A 17,771-nucleotide genomic window follows, 5' to 3' on the forward strand; every position below is an offset into this window, starting at 1 on the left:
GAAGGCATGAGAACTCGGGAGTGCATTTTATTTATGAATCTATTTTTGTTTTTCAGGAACAGTAACCTGAAGACCCTGCTAGCCATTGGTGGATGGGCCATGGGCACCACAAAGTGAGTATTAAAGGGAAAGATTTTGTTTAACTTAAGCTCTATGAAATACTTGCCATTAATATAGTGGTTGCAACTGTATTCATTGATTTCCCCGAGTCCCGTGGTGGGAGTTCTGCTCTGGTTTTGGTCAATATTAAGTAGTTCCGGTCCATTTTGTGGGGGCCACTGGGGGCCAAGCAGTAAAAGTAAATGAATTCACAAAACTAACATAATGTGTATTGTTGACCTATTTCTAAAATATTAGCTCAACTTTCGTTCAACTTGGACCCCTCTATCACATGGAACGAAAGTTTTAGAAATAGGTCAACAATACAAATGACGTTAAGTTTTGTGGATTAATTTACTTTGAATGCGTGGCCCCCATAGAGTTATGTATGAATAGCGAAGACACCCGAGTTCTCCTCCCATCCACTTGCATTAAGTTGCTCAAAAGCGCATGAGGCGATTTCACTCCTCCTTCCTAGTAGGAACAGAGTGCATTCTGGGATGTATTTGCCTCAAACACATGAACGCGCTGCCGTTGACTATCATTGTGCCGTTTGTGCGCGTTCACGTATGAAACATTCGTTCCGTGTCATGGCCTCAATCACATGAACGTGCGCAATGATAGTCAACGGAGCAGCGCTGGCTCGAGCTGCAATGACAAATTCGGCCACTATGTCCATTTCGGGGGTCGAGGATCGGGGATAAGCTGGTCTCCATGCTGGAAAATCCCTCCCACCCCTTCCATGGTGTACTGCGGGAAAGGACGAGCACCTTCAGCAGTAGGCTCACACTTCCCTTGATGCGCACGGAACGCTACAGACAGTCCTTTATGCCAACTGCCATCAGACTACACAATACACAGTAGCATTAAGAACTGCCCCCCCCACCCATATGGTCCTGGTCTTGTGTGTTTATGTCCTCTGTGTCTGTTTTTTGTGTTTTTCTGTCTGTCAAATAGTTTTGTAGGTTTTAGTTTTTAACTCTATGCACTTTGCTGTTGTAACACTGCAATTTCCCCCCGGGGATTAATAAAGTATATCTCATCTCATCTCATCTCATTTCGCCTCAGGGTTTCCTCTGGGTGCCTTCTCTATTGTATATATATACTCTAAGGTGGCCCCCTGGCTGTGCCCCCCAACAAAATGACCGGAACTACTTCATATTTCACCAAAACCCGAGCAGAACTCCCACCCCTTTAAGCAAGAGGTCTCCTATCCTCCATCTAGCCTCAGGAACGAGTGAAAGCGTGTCGTCTGACTCTTTCCCGTTGTCTCTCGACTCGTCTCCGACTCCAGGTTCACAAACATGGTGTCCAGCCCTGCTACGGTGCTACCCGTCAGACCTTCATCTCTCTCTCTCTGTCTCTCTCTCCAGGTTCACAAACATGGTGTCCAGTCCTGCTACCCGTCAGATCTTCATATCTCTCTCTCTCTCTCTCTCTCTCTCCAGGTTCACAAACATGGTGTCCAGTCCTGCTACCCGTCAGATCTTCATCGACAGCGTGATGAAGTTCCTGCGTCAGTACCAGTTCGATGGCCTGGACATCGACTGGGAGTACCCAGCTGGACCTACCAAGGAGCTCTTCACTGTCCTGTGTCAGGTCAGCCTTCTGTCCTGTTAAAGCCTACACTAACGTGTCCCTGCAGCCTTAAGCCTCGGTACCCAGGATTTTATTTCTGTTCATTCGTCTCAAAAAGAAAAGCCCGGGGGAAACCCAGTGGAACATCTTGCATAGGAAGTGGGAGCCATATTACATAATAGTTTTTGGGGTCCTTGACATGAAATATTGAGCACCACTGATACAGAAACATGAGGTATTTCAGAAAACTGTATTTCTATGAATTAGCGTTGAATTAGCGTTGAATTATTTCTATGAATTAGAAGACATTTTTTAAATTTCGATGTCAGGCCTACTGACCGCCTCATCTTTCTCCATCACCACCTCCTCCTCCATCACCTCCTCGTCTCTCTCTCTGCAGGAGATGATGGCTGCCTTCGAGGCCGAAGGGAAGAAGACCAACCGTCCTCGTCTGATGCTCACCGCTGCCGTCGCTGGAGGAAAGCAGAACATCGACACTGCGTACCAGATTCCCCAGCTCGGAGCGTCAGTAGTATCACACACAAACACACATCAAGCACTGAGACAATTTACAATTTAGGCATTCAGCAGACGCTCTTAATCCAGAGCGACTTACATTGAGCAATAACAATATCATGGCAATACATCACATATTATATAAACGGTAGTTATCATGAATCATGTATAAACTAAGGATGTAACAGTGGAGTATCTATGTCAACTATATACATACTATACTATATTATATATTATACATGTGTACTATAAAGTGCTATGACTACATAAAATGCAATTCTAGTGCTGTCTACGTAACAAGCTATAAATCTATTTTAAAATACTATAAAGTCTACCTAAAGTGCTGAGTAAGGGGCTAGGCTAGGGCATGGAGCACATACTGTACAGCACATACAGGGATTAACATACAAACATATACATGCATAGCATATAGAATAAACCCCAAGAAACCAGGATTCTGATGTCCTTTTTCTCCCAGTATCCTGGACTACTTCCATGTGATGACCTACGACTACCAGAGTTCCACCTCCAACACAGAGAACAGCCCGCTGTTCAGTGACCCGGCTGACCACGGCTGGATGCGTGAATACTACAATGTGGTGAGTGAGTACGATCCGTGTTGTTTTAGTCGACTACAATGTGGTGAGTGAGTACGATCCGTGTTGTTTTAGTCGACTACAATGTGGTGAGTGAGTGCGATCCGTGTTGTTTTCGTCGACTGAAACTAAGACGAAACATGTTCGGCGACTACCTTTTTCCACTGACGGAAACGAAATGGAAACTAAATTAAAATTAGGCTATGATGACTAAAACTAAGACTAAATATACCGACAATTTCGTCAACAATGTTAGGAAGGGACTAGTGGACAGGAGATCCAGTATGAGTCATTTTACCCTTGTATTGGCTGCATGCTGAAAATAGCTGATCTACAAGCTCACAACGTGTCGCCCATCATGGCCCGCCAAAACACATTTTAGTCGACTAAATCAACTGTAGATTTGGTTGACTAAAATCCTATGACATTTAGTCTGTGACTAAAACTAAATGAAAACTATTCAAGAGACTATGACTAAAAACTAAAATGGAAAAGTACAATGTGACGAATAAATGTTTGCGCTGCAAAGAATGGTTGCTGTCGATGCCAGTATGTGTTTCCTCCTTCCATGTAGGACTACGCTATGAACTACTGGAAGAGCCTGGGCGCGCCGGCGGAGAAGCTGCTGGTTGGCTTCGCCACCTACGGCCACGACTATTGGTCCGGCGGCCCCAGCGCCATCGGTGCTTTCAACGGTGGCACGGGACCACCCGGACCCTTCACTGCTCAGAGAGGGTTCTGGTCCTACTATGAGGTATACGGGTCGCCGCAGCTAGTGTGGAAGATGTGTGTCCACCAAGCATTAACCCATTTTGACCTGAGATCAGATTCTAAAAAATGTCTTTTACATCCTGACAGTTTTCTGAAAAAGCTATGTTTCTATGTCAGTCGTTCTTCGATTTTTCAAAAATAGCAGACCTACAAGCTCGTAGCGCGCCACTCGGTGGCGCGCTACGAGCTTGTAGATCTGCTATTTTTCAATAGCTAAAGCATAACATTGGATGTGCATTGCGCAGTCAGAAGACAAACTCACTCAGTGTCTTGTCTCTGACCTTTTGTTCAGAAAAGGCCTCACTCACACCTAAAGACACACGCAAGACACACTTGTGTCCTGTCTGTTCTGTGTGTCCAATGGGAGTCACAACTTGTTGCATGGGCGTGCATTGAGGCGGCCATTTTTATTTATTTATTTTGCTTCTCGAAGAGGGCGGTGGCATCTTTCTTCTCTCTCTCTCCCCCCTGCCTGAGGAAAGGAAGATGTATGTGGCGCGGCGACACGGGCATGGATCACGCTGGCATGCGGGTCCTTGTCTGAGACAAATGTCTTCCTCTGGAGACAAAATAACGCTACCTTGACCTTGACCTTGACACACAGGACACAAGTGTGTCTTAGGTGTGAGTGAGGCCAAAAGCAGCACGACGACAATCGATCTTGTGTAATAAGCCAAAACATATTTGTGACTCCTTGTTGAGATAAGCTTTAAAAGGCTGTTATTAAGCTTTGATTCTTTCAGTCGATCCTTTCTGATCAAAGCAAAAGATTGAAATTATTAGTTGCGAACGCAGTGAGCACTTACTATGAGACCTAGCAGATCATGTCTGTGTGTGTGTCTGTCTGTCTGTCCGTGTGTCTGTCCCGCTATCCAAATATGGAGTGTGTTGCATCAGCAATCACTCAGCTCCATATATGGGCACAAAAGGGGCCAGGTCCACTCAGCTCCATATATGGGCACAAAAGGGGCCAGTGATTTGTTTGTTGTGGACCTGGCCCCTTTTGTGCCCATATATGGAGCTATACGTCCAAAACCCAAATATGTACGAGCTGCGTTCGCTTCCCGCGTTTGCGCGTCTTACTCGTAGGCCTACCTAATGTTTCAGTATAGCTTTTGCTCCAGGCAACTATACGCTCGGCTCGTCCGTGTTTGTCGCGGCATGCATCGTTTGAATAACGATGAGAATGAAAAGTATTTGTGGCTCTGTGGTGTTCTCCTTTGTGTCAGGAGACAGTATGCCCTAACGGCCATGACCAATACAAATTATAATGCAAAATGAAAGGGGTTAAATTCAAACCCTGACGCACACATGCACGCATGCACGCACGCACACACACACGCATACATACATACATACTACAGGCTGCATTGTACATGCATCTGACAATAAAGCACCTTGAATCTAAAATCTCTACCTTCCTTCCTTCAGATCTGCGACTTCATTAAGAAGGGAGCCTCGCAGGGCTGGGACGCCCCCCAGGATGTCCCTTATGCCTACAACGGCCATCTATGGGTCGGATACGACAACCCCAGGAGCTACCAGATCAAGGTGCAGCGTTAACATTCAGATCTGTGGCCCCTGTCTACTCTACTGTATGTCCTGTGTATACTGTACTTACTGTACCACTCTATCCGCCTACAGGCCGACTGGCTGAAGAAGAGCGGTTTCGGTGGAGGTTTTGTCTGGAGTCTGGACATGGACGACTTCAGCGGCACCTTCTGTGGGCAGGGAAGATACCCTCTGATCAGCACCCTCAAGAAGGGCCTGGGAGCCGGAGCTGGTAAGATGCACTCTCACTCACACACACGCACACACACACACACGCACACGCACACGCACACACGCACACACACGCACACACACACACACACACACACACACACACACAAAACCACACGCATGATTGCACACGTGAGTTACTGTCTCCTGACATCCTCTTCGTCCTCTATCTCTATAATGCAGGCTGCAAATCCCGCCCACAACCTCTGCCCCCAGTCACCCCCACCCAGCACCCAGCTCCCCAGCCCCAACCCCAGCCCAAACCACAGCCCCAACCACAGCCCAAACCTCAGCCCAAACCTCAGCCCAAGCCCCAGCCCAAGCCCCAGCCTGGTGGAGGTGGTGGTAGCAGCAGCAGTGGAGGATCTGGATTCTGTGCTGGCAAGACCGGCGGTCTCTACCCAGACCCCACCGACAAAAACGCCTACTACAACTGTGCCCAGGGACGAACCTACAAAGAGAACTGCGCTGCCGGCCTCGTGTTCGACACCAGCTGCAGCTGCTGCAACTGGCCTTGAATGAACGAGGTTCCACTTTGTCTTAGTTGCTCTTTAGGAGCATTAGAGCTGGGTGTAAATAGTATCTTAACCCTAGCCTAGCCCTAGACCATGCTGTCTAGTGATCACTGATGGGAATAAAGTCAAAGCAACTGTCTAACTGCCTAAGTTATTCTTCCTATCTGCCTTCCTCTCGTCCAGTTATGTCTCCTCTCGAGTGTTAATCAATTGGGAGAAACTTGTTATAACGGTAATATAAATGGTGTTTATACCGCAGTAGGACTTGAAGAAGAAAGCAGAAGCAAGCACTCGGTTGTGTAATTCCACGTAATAAATTAACGGCTGCACAGTTCTAGAAGATATATAGGCCTACAGACTGTAGAAATGAATACCAGCTATTCCATTAAAGCGTGGTTATTTTGTCAAAACTGACTTGCCTCGCACCTATAGGCCACATATAGCTACCGCACAAAGTTTCCATAAAAAGCAAAAAGCAAAACGATCAAATATTACATTAGAGAAGTCATCGTGGTAATGTAGTCACAGTATTGCTTGATATAGCTCTATTGTTATCGTTTTTTGTGTTGATTTGAAAGGTCTGGATGGAAATTACCCCCTGGATAAAATAATCAAATGTTTTCTTAACCAAAATCGACTATTGTTATTTAGGTGAGATTATAACAGATCATATACAGTATATCTGTGGTGGTATCATCCAGGCTGAGTATCTATTATCTAAACAGTGAAGTGAAACATAATTATTGTATTTTAAAGAAAACTCTGGTACACAGGCAAAACATATAAATGACATGTTTAAATATGTCATTTAATAGTGTAATTATTGTAAGAAAAAGCCCTTGTTTGGGACTCCTATGTAGAGAAAAACACATGACAGGCAACTGGACCTTGCTCTAAGTCTAAGGCAAACCTGCCACTGGACTGGTGTTTTTAATGCCTCCAAGTATAGCCTACAGATCTAGGGTAAGATTTACAGAACCTCGTAAATTCCCACAAATGTTTGTGATATGGCAAAAAATTCTTGTACATTTGGGCGTTTTTGATCGTAGGGTAAATTAAAGTGATCTGTCAACAGTGAATGAAATGTTTCACAGGCAAACAACAAACAAACTTATGCCAATCTTAATTTGAATAGTTGTCAGAACATCATATCAATATTGAATCACACTTAGACGTTATCAACGGAACGTGCAAAGCCAGTGGAATTTATCAAACTCCTGACCAAGCAAATGAATGAGGTGATAGCTGATTTATCAGAGTAATGGAGCCAGCTCAAACACGGTTTACTGATAATGAGAGGAATATACAAGGCATATCTCGGGCACTTAGTTGTACTGAGGCAACATGGGCGAGCTGCGTTGGTATGGTGGTGATTTGTGTTTGATTTCCCCTTGTTTTTGAAGAAGCATTTAACTGTAAAATGAGATGATCTTGATCTGGAAAAGGAATCTATTGTGTTCAAAGAAACATTCATATGACGCATAACGATTAATTTATACTTGATCGACATTTTGAGTATAGCCTACACAGTACGTGCTGTCATATGAATTACAATTAAGCTTAACATTTTATTCAAATTATTTTAATCATTATAGCGCACGTATAACTAGTATTCTGCATCGGTTGAAGGTGGTCTAGCCACTCTTCCATTGAGAAATGTAGACCATGGTGTCGGAAAGAACACCTTCTGCTACTGCCGCAAGTAATTTTGCAAAAAAAATGTGCAAAAAAATTGCAAAGGGTGAATTGCAAAGTTGTCACTTTGCCAAGGCTAACTGTGTTCTTGTACTGTTTTTAACCTGTACGGCGACCTTGAGTGAACTGAAAGGCGCCTTATAAATAAATTGTATTATTATTATTACTAAACCCCCACCTCTCTCTGCCTGTCTCTCTGTCTGCAGGACTGGCTCTCCTGCTACACGTGCAGCTATAGATAAGTCTTGGTCCACTTGGTGTTATAATACTCTCAAACAGCAGGAAGACAAATATCAACCACCTAACTGCATGTCTCACACCTTGCCAGGATCCTCCTACATCCTCTCATGTTATTTCACCAACTGGGGGACAGTATACCGTCCCGGTGCTGGGAAGTACATGGTCAGCGACATTGACCCGTGTCTCTGCCTCGTCTATGCCTTCGCTGGAATGAAGAACAACGTGATCACGACCCTCCAGAAGGACGACGAGCAGTTCTACGCAGAGTTCCAGGCTCTCAAGAAACGGTGAGAGAGCACGCACGCACGCACGCACGCACGCACTATATAGGCATGAGAACTCAGTGTGTCTTTTCTTTACTTTATTTTTTTTATTTTTCAGGAACAGTATAATCCGAAGACCCTGCTAGCCATTGGTGGCTGGGCCATGCATGGGCACTGCAAAGTGAGTATATACTTTAACCATTTAGTTGTACAGGCTTGGCAATACCCGTTGTATACTGTATAGGAAAGCAGCTGCATGGGACCCAGACAGGGGAAGGGGAAACCCTTTGCTTGTACAGTTTGTGGTAAAAGCTTTGCTCAAACTTAATTTCTTCCCTTTCTTTCTTTCTTTCTTTCTTTCTTTCTTTCTTTGAAAAAGGACACGATGGGAACCATGCATGTTACTGTGATTAACTTATTATTCATGTCATGTGTGAGTGGATAGGACCCGAATGGAAACAAGGCCGCAAGGTCTTTCTTCTGTGAAATCCTTTTTTGGACAAAGATGCCTGACTGTACATTGTGCTGTTTGCATTTATGTTGCCTAATAAAGTATTCAATGCATGCACAAAAGCACATTTCAGCCAATGTTTTACTTGTAAAACTGTGATGTGGCAACGAGACTGATTCTATGGAAAAAGAGGATCAATAACTCGATTCTCTCTCTCTGTCTCTCTCGGTCTCTCTCTCTCTCTCTCTCTCTCTCTCTCTCTCTCTCTCTCTCTCTCTCTCTCTCTCTCTCTCTCTCTCTCTCTCTCCAGGTTCACATCCATGGTGTCCAGTCCTGCTAACCGTCAGATCTTCATCGACAGCGTGATCACGTTCCTGCGTCAGTACGAGTTTGATGGTCTGGACATCGACTGGACTGGGAGTTCCCTGTTGGACCTACCATTACCAAGGAGACCTTCACTGTTGCGTGTCAGGTCAGCCTTCCATCACGGGGCTCTCTCAAGCATATACAGTACAGTAACTTACATAGTTCATCTTCTGTACTATAGTTTGCACTTTAACCCATTTTGGGGCGGGAACCCCTTTTGGTGTTTTAACTAAGCATTATGTTATACTTTAGCAGATCTACAAGCTCATAGCGCGCCAAGAGCTTGTAGGTCTGCTATTTTTGAAGAATCGTGAAAAGTGACATGAGAAGTGTTTGAGAACGACTGACATAGAACCATAGCTTTTTCAAGAAAACAGTCTTTAACCCATTCTGAACGGGAACCCATTTTGGTGTTTTGGCATCATGTTATGCTTTTAGCTATTGAAAAATAGCAGATCTACAAGCTCATAGCGCGCCACCGAGTGGCGCGCTACGAGCTTGTAGGTCTGCTATTTTTGAAAAAATCGAAGAACGACTGACATTTTTTAGAATCTGATCTCAGGTCAGAATGGGTTTATCAGACCAGTGTGTGTCCAGTGGAAACCTCGTATGAATCTGATCTCAGGTCAGAATGGGTTAAGACATTTTGCAGAATCGTTCCCAGGTCAAAATGGGTTAAAACGTGGTCGGAAGCAGCAGTGCAGACTTATTTTATTCTGCTGCAGCATGACAATGTTTTTGTCCTCTTTTGAACCCAGAGGGAGGCTATTGTTGTCGAAACGTTGGTGTCTTTTAAACCATTTTTGCATCGTGGCTAATAAGAGTTGTCCTTCTCAACAGTATAACCCTCTGTGGTCAGCACCTTTCCTGTGTTTTCCTAATTAGTTCATCTTGTTATAATATGCAATATTTAATTATTCTCTCAGTAGTCGTTAGACAGTATATCACTTTGCTGACTTATGCTTCTGCATAATGCCTTATGCTTACTGTATGCATTATCTTGAGAATAATAATATAGATAATATATTGCTAGATACAATACAATGTCCTACTTCTGTAGGAGTAAAACAAATGACATCCTTTGGGATAATACCGTCAGCCTCCACTAGGGCATTAAGCAACTATAGTCGACTAGTTTAGTTGCTTAACCCATTCTGAACGGGAACCCGTTTTGGTGTTGGCATCATGTTATGCTTTAGCTATTGAAAAATAGCAGATCTACAAGCTCGTAGCGTGCCACCGAGTGGCGCACTACGAGCTTGTAGGTCTGCTATTTTTTAAAAATCGAAGAACGACTGACATTTTTAGAATCTGATCTCAGGTCAGCATGGGTTGATCAGACCAGTGTGTGTCCAGTGGAAAACCTCGTATGAATCTGATCTCAGGTCAGAATGGGTTAATACCCTAGTGGAAATGCCCTACGATGGAAAATTCAAGATCAACTCCTGAGTAAGCAAATGCAAATGAATGCGGTGACTGACTGCTGCGGTTTATCAGAATAACGAAGCCAGATCAAACATGGTGTTACTGATATGGAGAGGAATGGAGTGTATATATAAGAGGCTTCTGGCCTTCAGTTATAGCTGTACTGAGGCAACATGGGCAAGCTTCTCATCTGCGTTGGTAAGCTGAGACATAGAACATTCTCCCTTAATTGCCTTTGCAGAGGAAATTATCTCGTTACATCAGCATGCATAACGACTTATTCATACTTAAATAATACATATATTTTGTGTGTGTAATATATAAATCCTTCTTAAAGGTACAATCTGGATTATTTTTTTTAAGCATAAAACTTTAAAACAGTCTGTATGGTACAGCCTTTTTACCATGATTTCAATAATAACTAGCACGTCTGCAGTGGTTGGAGGTGGTCTAGCTATAGCCTAACCTGACTCCGCCAGATTGCGGCAGTATTGAGTTCACCAGTTCCCCTCCTCCTACCTTGATCTGGTCTCTCTCCAGTTCACCTCCTCCTACCTTGATCTGGTCTCTCTCCAGTTCACCTCCTCCTACCTTGATCTGGTCTCTCTCCAGTTCCCTCCTCCTACCTTGATCTGGTCTCTCTCCAGTTCCCTCCTCCTACCTTGATCTGGTCTCTCTCCAGTTCACCTCCTCCTACCTTGATCTGGTCTCTCTCCAGTTCACCTCCTCCTACCTTGATCTGGTCTCTCTCAAGCAGAAACGATGAACCGGAAGCAGCGGGACATAAATCTGATATCTCCGTAATACATTTGAGTTGTAGTCTTGTTAGCTTGTGTTTACATTTGCGCTGTGGTGGCACAGCTACAATACCAGTCACCAGTCTCGCGTTGATCCCGCCTCTAGCGGCCGCATACGGCCACACATCGCTCCGATCAATTTTAGTTCGGAGTACATCATCGTCTCTGGCCCGAGAGAGACCAGATGGGAGCAGGAGGACGAACTCACTGCTGCCAACCGGTGGCGGAGTCAGGTTAGCTATAGCGTACCATTGACCAATTTAGACAATGGTGTCAGGATAGCGCAGCGACTGGGTGGTGGTGAGTAGTATTGTCGGAAGCTCATGAACACAACATCTCCCCTGGCCGGCCAAGCTATAGGGAATCCATTTTACCAGAGCGGTATTAATGTAGGGTTCAAATCCCGGAATAGAACATGAAACTTCCAGATCGCAGCTGTCAGTCTAACAGCTTTTCCTTAATTACCATACCAACAAACCCCCATCTCTCTGTCTGCTTGTCTCTCTGTCTGCAGGACTGGCTCTCCTGCTGCACGCGCAGCTAGGTAAGACTTTGTCCACCTTGGTGTGATTATACTCTCAATCGACAGAATAGAACGACAAGAACAACAACAAAAAAACCCTAACTGTGTCTCTTACATCTTGCAGGGTCCTCCTACATCCTCTCATGTTACTTCACCAACTGGGGACAGCATCGTACCGGTGCTGGGAAGTACATGCCCTCCGACATCGACCCGTGTCTCTGTGACCACCTCATCTATGCCTTCGCCGGAATGAAAGACAACATGATCACGACCACCGAGACGGACGACGAGCAGTTCTTTGCAGAGTTCCAGGCTCTCAAGAAACAGTGAGGACATGCTTTCGCACACATGCATATTGCACGCACAGAGAGAGGGAGATAACTCATAGTGTTTTATTTTCTATTTTGCAGGAACAGCAACCTGAAGACCCTGATGGCCATTGGCGGATGGGGCATGGGCGGCTGGCCGTGAGTAATTAATTAACAAGAGGATCAATTCCAGGAGATTCAGAAATTCATGTGTAAAAACATGATTCCTCGCTCTTTCTCTCTCTCTCTCCAGGTTCACACAAATGTCGTCCAGTCCCGCTAACCGTCAGACGTTCATCGGCAGCGCCATCAAGTTCCTGCGCCAGCACGGGTTCGATGGTCTGGACATCGACTGGGAGTTCCCCAACGGACCCACCAAGGAGACCTTCACCGTCCTGTGTCAGGTCAGGCTAAAGTAACACATACTGTACTTCATGTTGTTATGTCCCTGTCCAGCCTCAATTCTCTTGTGTACATCTTATGGTGTACATACGATATTTAACGATTCTCTCAGGGACATACATCACTTACTGGGACTGTGTCTCGGTTTAATACAAGCAGCTCTAAACAGAGTATTCATCATATTCACGTTATCCATCTTGCAGGAAATCGCTTTCTTAGTTACACTTACGTTTAACCCATTCTGGACGGGAACCCATTTTGATGTTAGCATCATGTTATGCTTTAGCTATTGAAAAATAGCAGATCTACAAGCTCATAGCGCGCCACCGAGTGGCACGCTACGAGCGGCACGCTACGAGCTTGTAGGTCTGCTATTTTTTGAAAAATCGAAGAACGACTGACATTTTTAGAATCTGATCTCAGGTCAGAATGGGTTAATCGGACCAGTGTGTGTCCAGTGGAAACCTTGTATGAATCTGATCTCAGGTCAGAATGTGTTAAAACGGAGTATTTGCTGACACAGATAGTAGAGTATAGAAAGTAGCAGTCCGTGGGGGGAGTCAGCTTCCTGGATTGACTATAGTCAAGGAGCTGTGCGTTCCAATACAATCATACAGTATATAACATAATAATATATATAATAACATCACTACTATATATACATGTATTGTCTACTCATTCCTTGAAGGTCTGAGGAAGGGCTGCGGCCCGAAACGTTACCGATCAGTAAAGATCATTTGGGAGCATCAAATGGTGTGCGGATTGTTTTCATTTCTCCAATCAATCAATCAATCAAAGACATAATTAGGCATTCTAAAATGTGCTATTACAAAGCCATCCTTACGAATAATACTGACCTCCTCATCTTTCTCCATCACTACTTCCTCCCTTGTCCCTCTGCAGGAGATGGTGGCTGCCTTCGAGGCCGAAGGGAAGCAGACCAACCGTCCTCGTCTGATGCTCACCGCTGCCGTCTCTGGCGGAAAGGACACCATCGACAGATCATACCAGATTCCCCAGCTCGGAGCGTCAGTATAGATAAACACACAGACGTGATTAACATACAAACACAGCCATATGGGGAACACCTCTTTTAGAAATAAACCTCCCGACGTCCTTTTGCACTGCAGTGTCCTGGACTACATCCACGTGATGACCTACGACTTTGAGTCGTTCAACACTCTGACAGAGAACAGCCCTCTGTTCAAGGATCCAGTTGACGAGATTTGGATGCGTAAATATTACAACGTGGTGAGTGAGGAGGTTCCATCTGTACATTTGTACACGTGCGATATTGTGTGTGTGTGTGTGTGTGTGTGTGTGTGTAGCAGTAGTGGCTCAGAGACTCTGCCTGATGACCAAAAGCCTAATATCTCCCCAGAATCAAGGTGAATTCCCCTGTAGGATAGCGGCTAAGATGTTGGCTTGCCACCGGGGAGACCTACTGTACAGGTTCGAATCCCGGGCGTTGCATATATACTGTATGCATGAAAGTCTGTTTACGGTAAAGAGTGGCTGGGGGTGCCATTGCCAGTATGATGAGTATAGATTTACAATGATTCTATCCACCCTCTTATCGCTCTGACTTTGACTTGTTACCATCAGGCAGGATGCTTAGAGCAAAATGAGCTAAAAATAAGGGTTACAAGACTTATGTGACTGCATTTTATGTATAATTTTAATGCGTTTGTGTATTTCATTGTCCATGTAGGACTACGCTATGAACTACTGGAAGAGCCAGGGCGCCCCCGCGGAGAAGCTGCTGGTTGGTTTCGCCACCTACGGCCACACCTACAAACTGGCCTCTCCTTCCAAGACTGCCATTGGTTCTCCCAACAGCGGATATGGACCTCCTGGTCAATTTACCAAGCAGACTGGGTTCTGGTCCTACTATGAGGTAGGGTTGGATATGGGTAGGATATGGACCTCCTGGTCCATTTACCAAGCAGACTGGGTTCTGGTCCTACTATGAGGTAGGTTTGGATATGGGTAGGATATGGACCTCCTGGTCAATTTACCAAGCAGACTGGGTTCTGGTCCTACTATGAGGTAGGGTTGGATATGGGTAGGATATGGACCTCCTGGTCCATTTACCAAGCAGACTGGGTTCTGGTCCTACTATGAGGTAGGTTTGGATATGGGTAGGATATGGACCTCCTGGTCAATTTACCAAGCAGACTGGGTTCTGGTCCTACTATGAGGTAGGGTTGGATATGGGTAGGATATGGACCTCCTGGTCCATTTACCAAGCAGACTGGGTTCTGGTCCTACTATGAGGTAGGGTTGGATATGGGTAGGATATGGACCTCCTGGTCCATTTACCAAGCAGACTGGGTTCTGGTCCTACTATGAGGTAGGGTTGGATATGGGTAGGATATGGACCTCCTGGTCCATTTACCAAGCAGACTGGGTTCTGGTCCTACTATGAGGTAGGGTTGGATATGGGTAGGATATGGACCTCCTGGTCAATTTACCAAGCAGACTGGGTTCTGGTCCTACTATGAGGTAGGGTTGCCATGGTGTGGAGATTCTTTTTTTTAAGGCCTTTATTTTATATATTGTATGGAGGGACAGACAGTAGGCTGACAGGAAATGGCGAGAGAGATGGGGGGGGGGGGGTGACATGCAGTAAAGGCCGTCGGGATCGGGAGTCGAACCCGCGGCACACTGCCAGACTGGATTACCAGCCGAGGTGCCTGGACCACTGAGCCACGGCCCAGGCTGTGGAGGTTTTAATGTACTCATGTGACAACACAGGTGTTACCCGTAACGTAATATCAGATGTGCACGCATATGTCGCATAGTATCTAGGCTTTTTTGAGGGGCGCTATAGCATTAACATAACATTGAGGACAAAAGTGTGTAAACACACGAATATTGAAGACCGAAGTGTGTAAACACAAACATTGAAGACCGAAGTGTGTTAAAACACGAACATTGAAGACAAAGGTGAGGATGCAAATTGTGATTGGCCGGAATGAGATGATGTATGACGATAAGACTGCCCTTTACTATTTTTGATTGATTGATCGATCGATGAAATACGTTATTAGCAGGTTTGTTAACAGTACAGATACAGTCAAAAGGTTATGCTAAAAGGATAACACAAAATGCCTCTCTTGTAACCAATGCATCAGTAATTCACGAGTTTCAAATGTAGTCTTATACACCTGCCACGTGACGTTGGGGACCAACACAGGTGTTTCACTTTGTCTGATTGGCGTAGATTAGAACATTAATTTGTTACTATTCTATAAAGAGCAGATCTTTCACGTTTACCCTACTTTTATTCATACGTATTCATTCATTCATTAATTCATTACTTAGGGGAGGGGATTATATTGAATTTATGAATACTTAAAGAAGTGGAGATATTTGTTATTTTGTGGTTCGGCTTGGCACTTTTTGGCACATTGTGTTGCGCCCCTCGGCGTGTTGCCCTACTCGCAGTGCGTATTGCGCTTGTATGTAGCGACGGCACTGCGCCTGATATGCTACAGGCTGTATATTGTACAGTACATGCGTGTGAAGATAAAGAACCTTCGGACGTGAACCTACTGTACTTTATTCCAGATCTGTGACTTCATTAATAAAGGAGCCACTCAGGCCTGGGATGCCATCCAGGATGTGCCTTATTCCTACAACGCCCAGCTCTGGGTCGGATACGACAACGTCAAGAGCTACCAGATCAAGGTGCAACATCAGTATTTATTTAACATAATTGTTGTTCAGATTTGTATATACCTGTTTCCTGTCATGCTAATATTGTTTTTTTACCCTCTTTCTTGGCCCGCCGTCTTCAGGTTGACTGGCTGAAGAAGAATGGTTTCGGTGGAGGTTTTGTCTGGAGTCTGGACATGGACGACTTCAGCGGCCAGTTCTGTCACGCTGGAAGATACCCGTTGATCAGCACCCTCAAGACTGGCCTGGGAGTCGGAGCTGGTAACATTATGCTCTCTAATACACACACACACACACACACACACACACACAAAACAGCACAATCTTTATTATTCCTACAGAGATACATTTACTGACATATATATATATACTCTTTGTCCTCTATATCTTTCATGCAGACTGCAAAGCTCGCGCACAACCTCCGACCCCAATCACCAAGGCACCAGCTCCCCAGCCTCAACCCCAGCCCAAACCTCAGCCCAAACCCCAGCCCAAGCCCCAGCCCAAACCACAGCCCAAACCACAGCCACAGCCCAAGCCACAGCCTAGTGGAGGATCTGCATTCTGCGCCGGCAAGGCCGGCGGACTCTACCCAAACCCCACCAACAAGAACGCCTACTACCAGTGCGCCCAGGGACGAACCTACCAGCAGCACTGCGCTGCCGGCCTCGTGTTCGACACCAGCTGCAACTGCTGCAACTGGGCTTGAATGAACGAGGTCACGGTTCCCCAGTTGTGGTCTTAAACTCCTTTAGGTGTATTTGAGCTGGGTATAATCCAACCACGACCATGCTGTGACTGTCTTGTGGTGCATGCATGCAGGTCACTGATGGAAATAAAATTGAAATGGTTAAAAATGGTATTCAAAGAGGCTGGGAGTCTCAAAGTTATTTTTCTGATCTGACTTTTCCTCTCATTCAGTCGTTTGTATGTTTTCACTTGAGTGCATGTGAGTCATCATTTACGAAAAGATCCAAACGCGTTGTTCGTTGCAGTAGAACTGAGGAACACAGAGAGGAAATCATCATCTTCATCTTGCATATTATGCTCATTTCATAAAGCTGTGGCAGCCATTGATGTGCTTTGACATAACAAACTACAATTAGATAGATAGATAGATTTTATTTCAGTCCATAAAAGGAAAAAAGGAGTACATACAGACGTACATACATTAATATCCACTAGTAACTAGTGGTACCGAAAAGGTGAAGGCAGAAGCAGAGGCTTATTGCGCCTACCCTTATTTGAACATAACTCAAATTACACTAAGCAGAGTATAATGTCAGACATAGATTACATAAAATAAAATAAAAATGTATAAGGTTCTGGCCATTGATTCTGAGAAATCTAATAAATCTAAACCGGGCTTAGATTTGGCCTATATTATGAAAAAGAAGAAGACAAAACAAAAACAATAAAACAGACAAAAACAAACTAATGTCAAAACAAAAACAAATACCTAACATAAAATCACAAGGGTAAATCACAAGGGAACTAGGGAGAACTAATTCAAGCACAAAACAGACATCACAAGTGTCAGTGTAAAAGATCAAAACCCAATAAGCCACACGTGCACGTACATTGCATTGATAAGTCAGACATACATTTTGGTTAAAAACTAAACCACAGATTTTTTTTATTTAGAAGATGTTTTCCATGGTGGAATGTGTCAAAACAAACAAACATAATGACAACCTTTATTTCACTTCTAATTGTCAACACATCCATGATTAATTAAAACTCTTTCAGCGCCACCTGGTGGT

At 44.7% G+C, this 17,771-nt stretch overlaps 3 protein-coding genes across 4 annotated transcripts in view; all 3 read left to right on the forward strand.

The window, feature by feature from the left end:
• LOC308326318 (putative chitinase 10) overlaps positions 1 to 17,072 on the forward strand; it is a gene marked incomplete at its 5' end in the record, with an annotated part of 41,829 nt that extends 24,757 nt beyond the window's left edge. The window contains 8 exons of the mRNA XM_080779122.1: positions 12,028 to 12,084; positions 12,179 to 12,329; positions 13,231 to 13,355; positions 13,458 to 13,578; positions 14,039 to 14,224; positions 15,901 to 16,020; positions 16,131 to 16,269; positions 16,407 to 17,072. Coding sequence (XP_080635248.1) covers positions 12,028 to 12,084; positions 12,179 to 12,329; positions 13,231 to 13,355; positions 13,458 to 13,578; positions 14,039 to 14,224; positions 15,901 to 16,020; positions 16,131 to 16,269; positions 16,407 to 16,717 — 1,210 coding nt within the window. The 3' untranslated portion in view covers positions 16,718 to 17,072. The remainder of the gene's footprint in view (positions 1 to 12,027; positions 12,085 to 12,178; positions 12,330 to 13,230; positions 13,356 to 13,457; positions 13,579 to 14,038; positions 14,225 to 15,900; positions 16,021 to 16,130; positions 16,270 to 16,406) is intronic.
• LOC308325679 (acidic mammalian chitinase-like) lies at positions 2,576 to 5,860 on the forward strand (the record flags this gene model as incomplete). Its single annotated transcript, XM_080778271.1, has 5 exons — positions 2,576 to 2,792; positions 3,364 to 3,543; positions 4,992 to 5,111; positions 5,205 to 5,343; positions 5,526 to 5,860. The coding sequence occupies exons 1-5, from the start codon at positions 2,694 to 2,696 to the stop codon at positions 5,858 to 5,860; spliced, it is 873 nt and encodes a 290-aa protein (XP_080634397.1). The 5' UTR covers positions 2,576 to 2,693.
• On the forward strand, positions 5,856 to 8,861 carry LOC308329480 (acidic mammalian chitinase-like). Of its 2 annotated transcripts, XM_080783802.1 has the most exons (4): positions 5,856 to 5,869; positions 7,759 to 8,079; positions 8,174 to 8,236; positions 8,817 to 8,861. In XM_080783802.1, the coding sequence occupies exons 2-3, from the start codon at positions 7,862 to 7,864 to the stop codon at positions 8,199 to 8,201; spliced, it is 246 nt and encodes an 81-aa protein (XP_080639928.1). In that variant the 5' UTR covers positions 5,856 to 5,869; positions 7,759 to 7,861; the 3' UTR covers positions 8,202 to 8,236; positions 8,817 to 8,861. The 2 variants fall into 2 exon arrangements, with proteins under 2 accessions (XP_080639928.1, XP_080639927.1); XM_080783801.1 differs by lacking the exon at positions 5,856 to 5,869 and having other exon boundaries at positions 7,654 to 8,079.
• Positions 17,073 to 17,771: the final 699 nt, after the last annotated feature.

Source organism: Protomyctophum bolini, assembly GCF_963924005.1.
Source record: "Protomyctophum bolini genome assembly, chromosome: 2".
In the NCBI taxonomy this organism is placed as follows: domain Eukaryota; kingdom Metazoa; phylum Chordata; class Actinopteri; order Myctophiformes; family Myctophidae; genus Protomyctophum; species Protomyctophum bolini.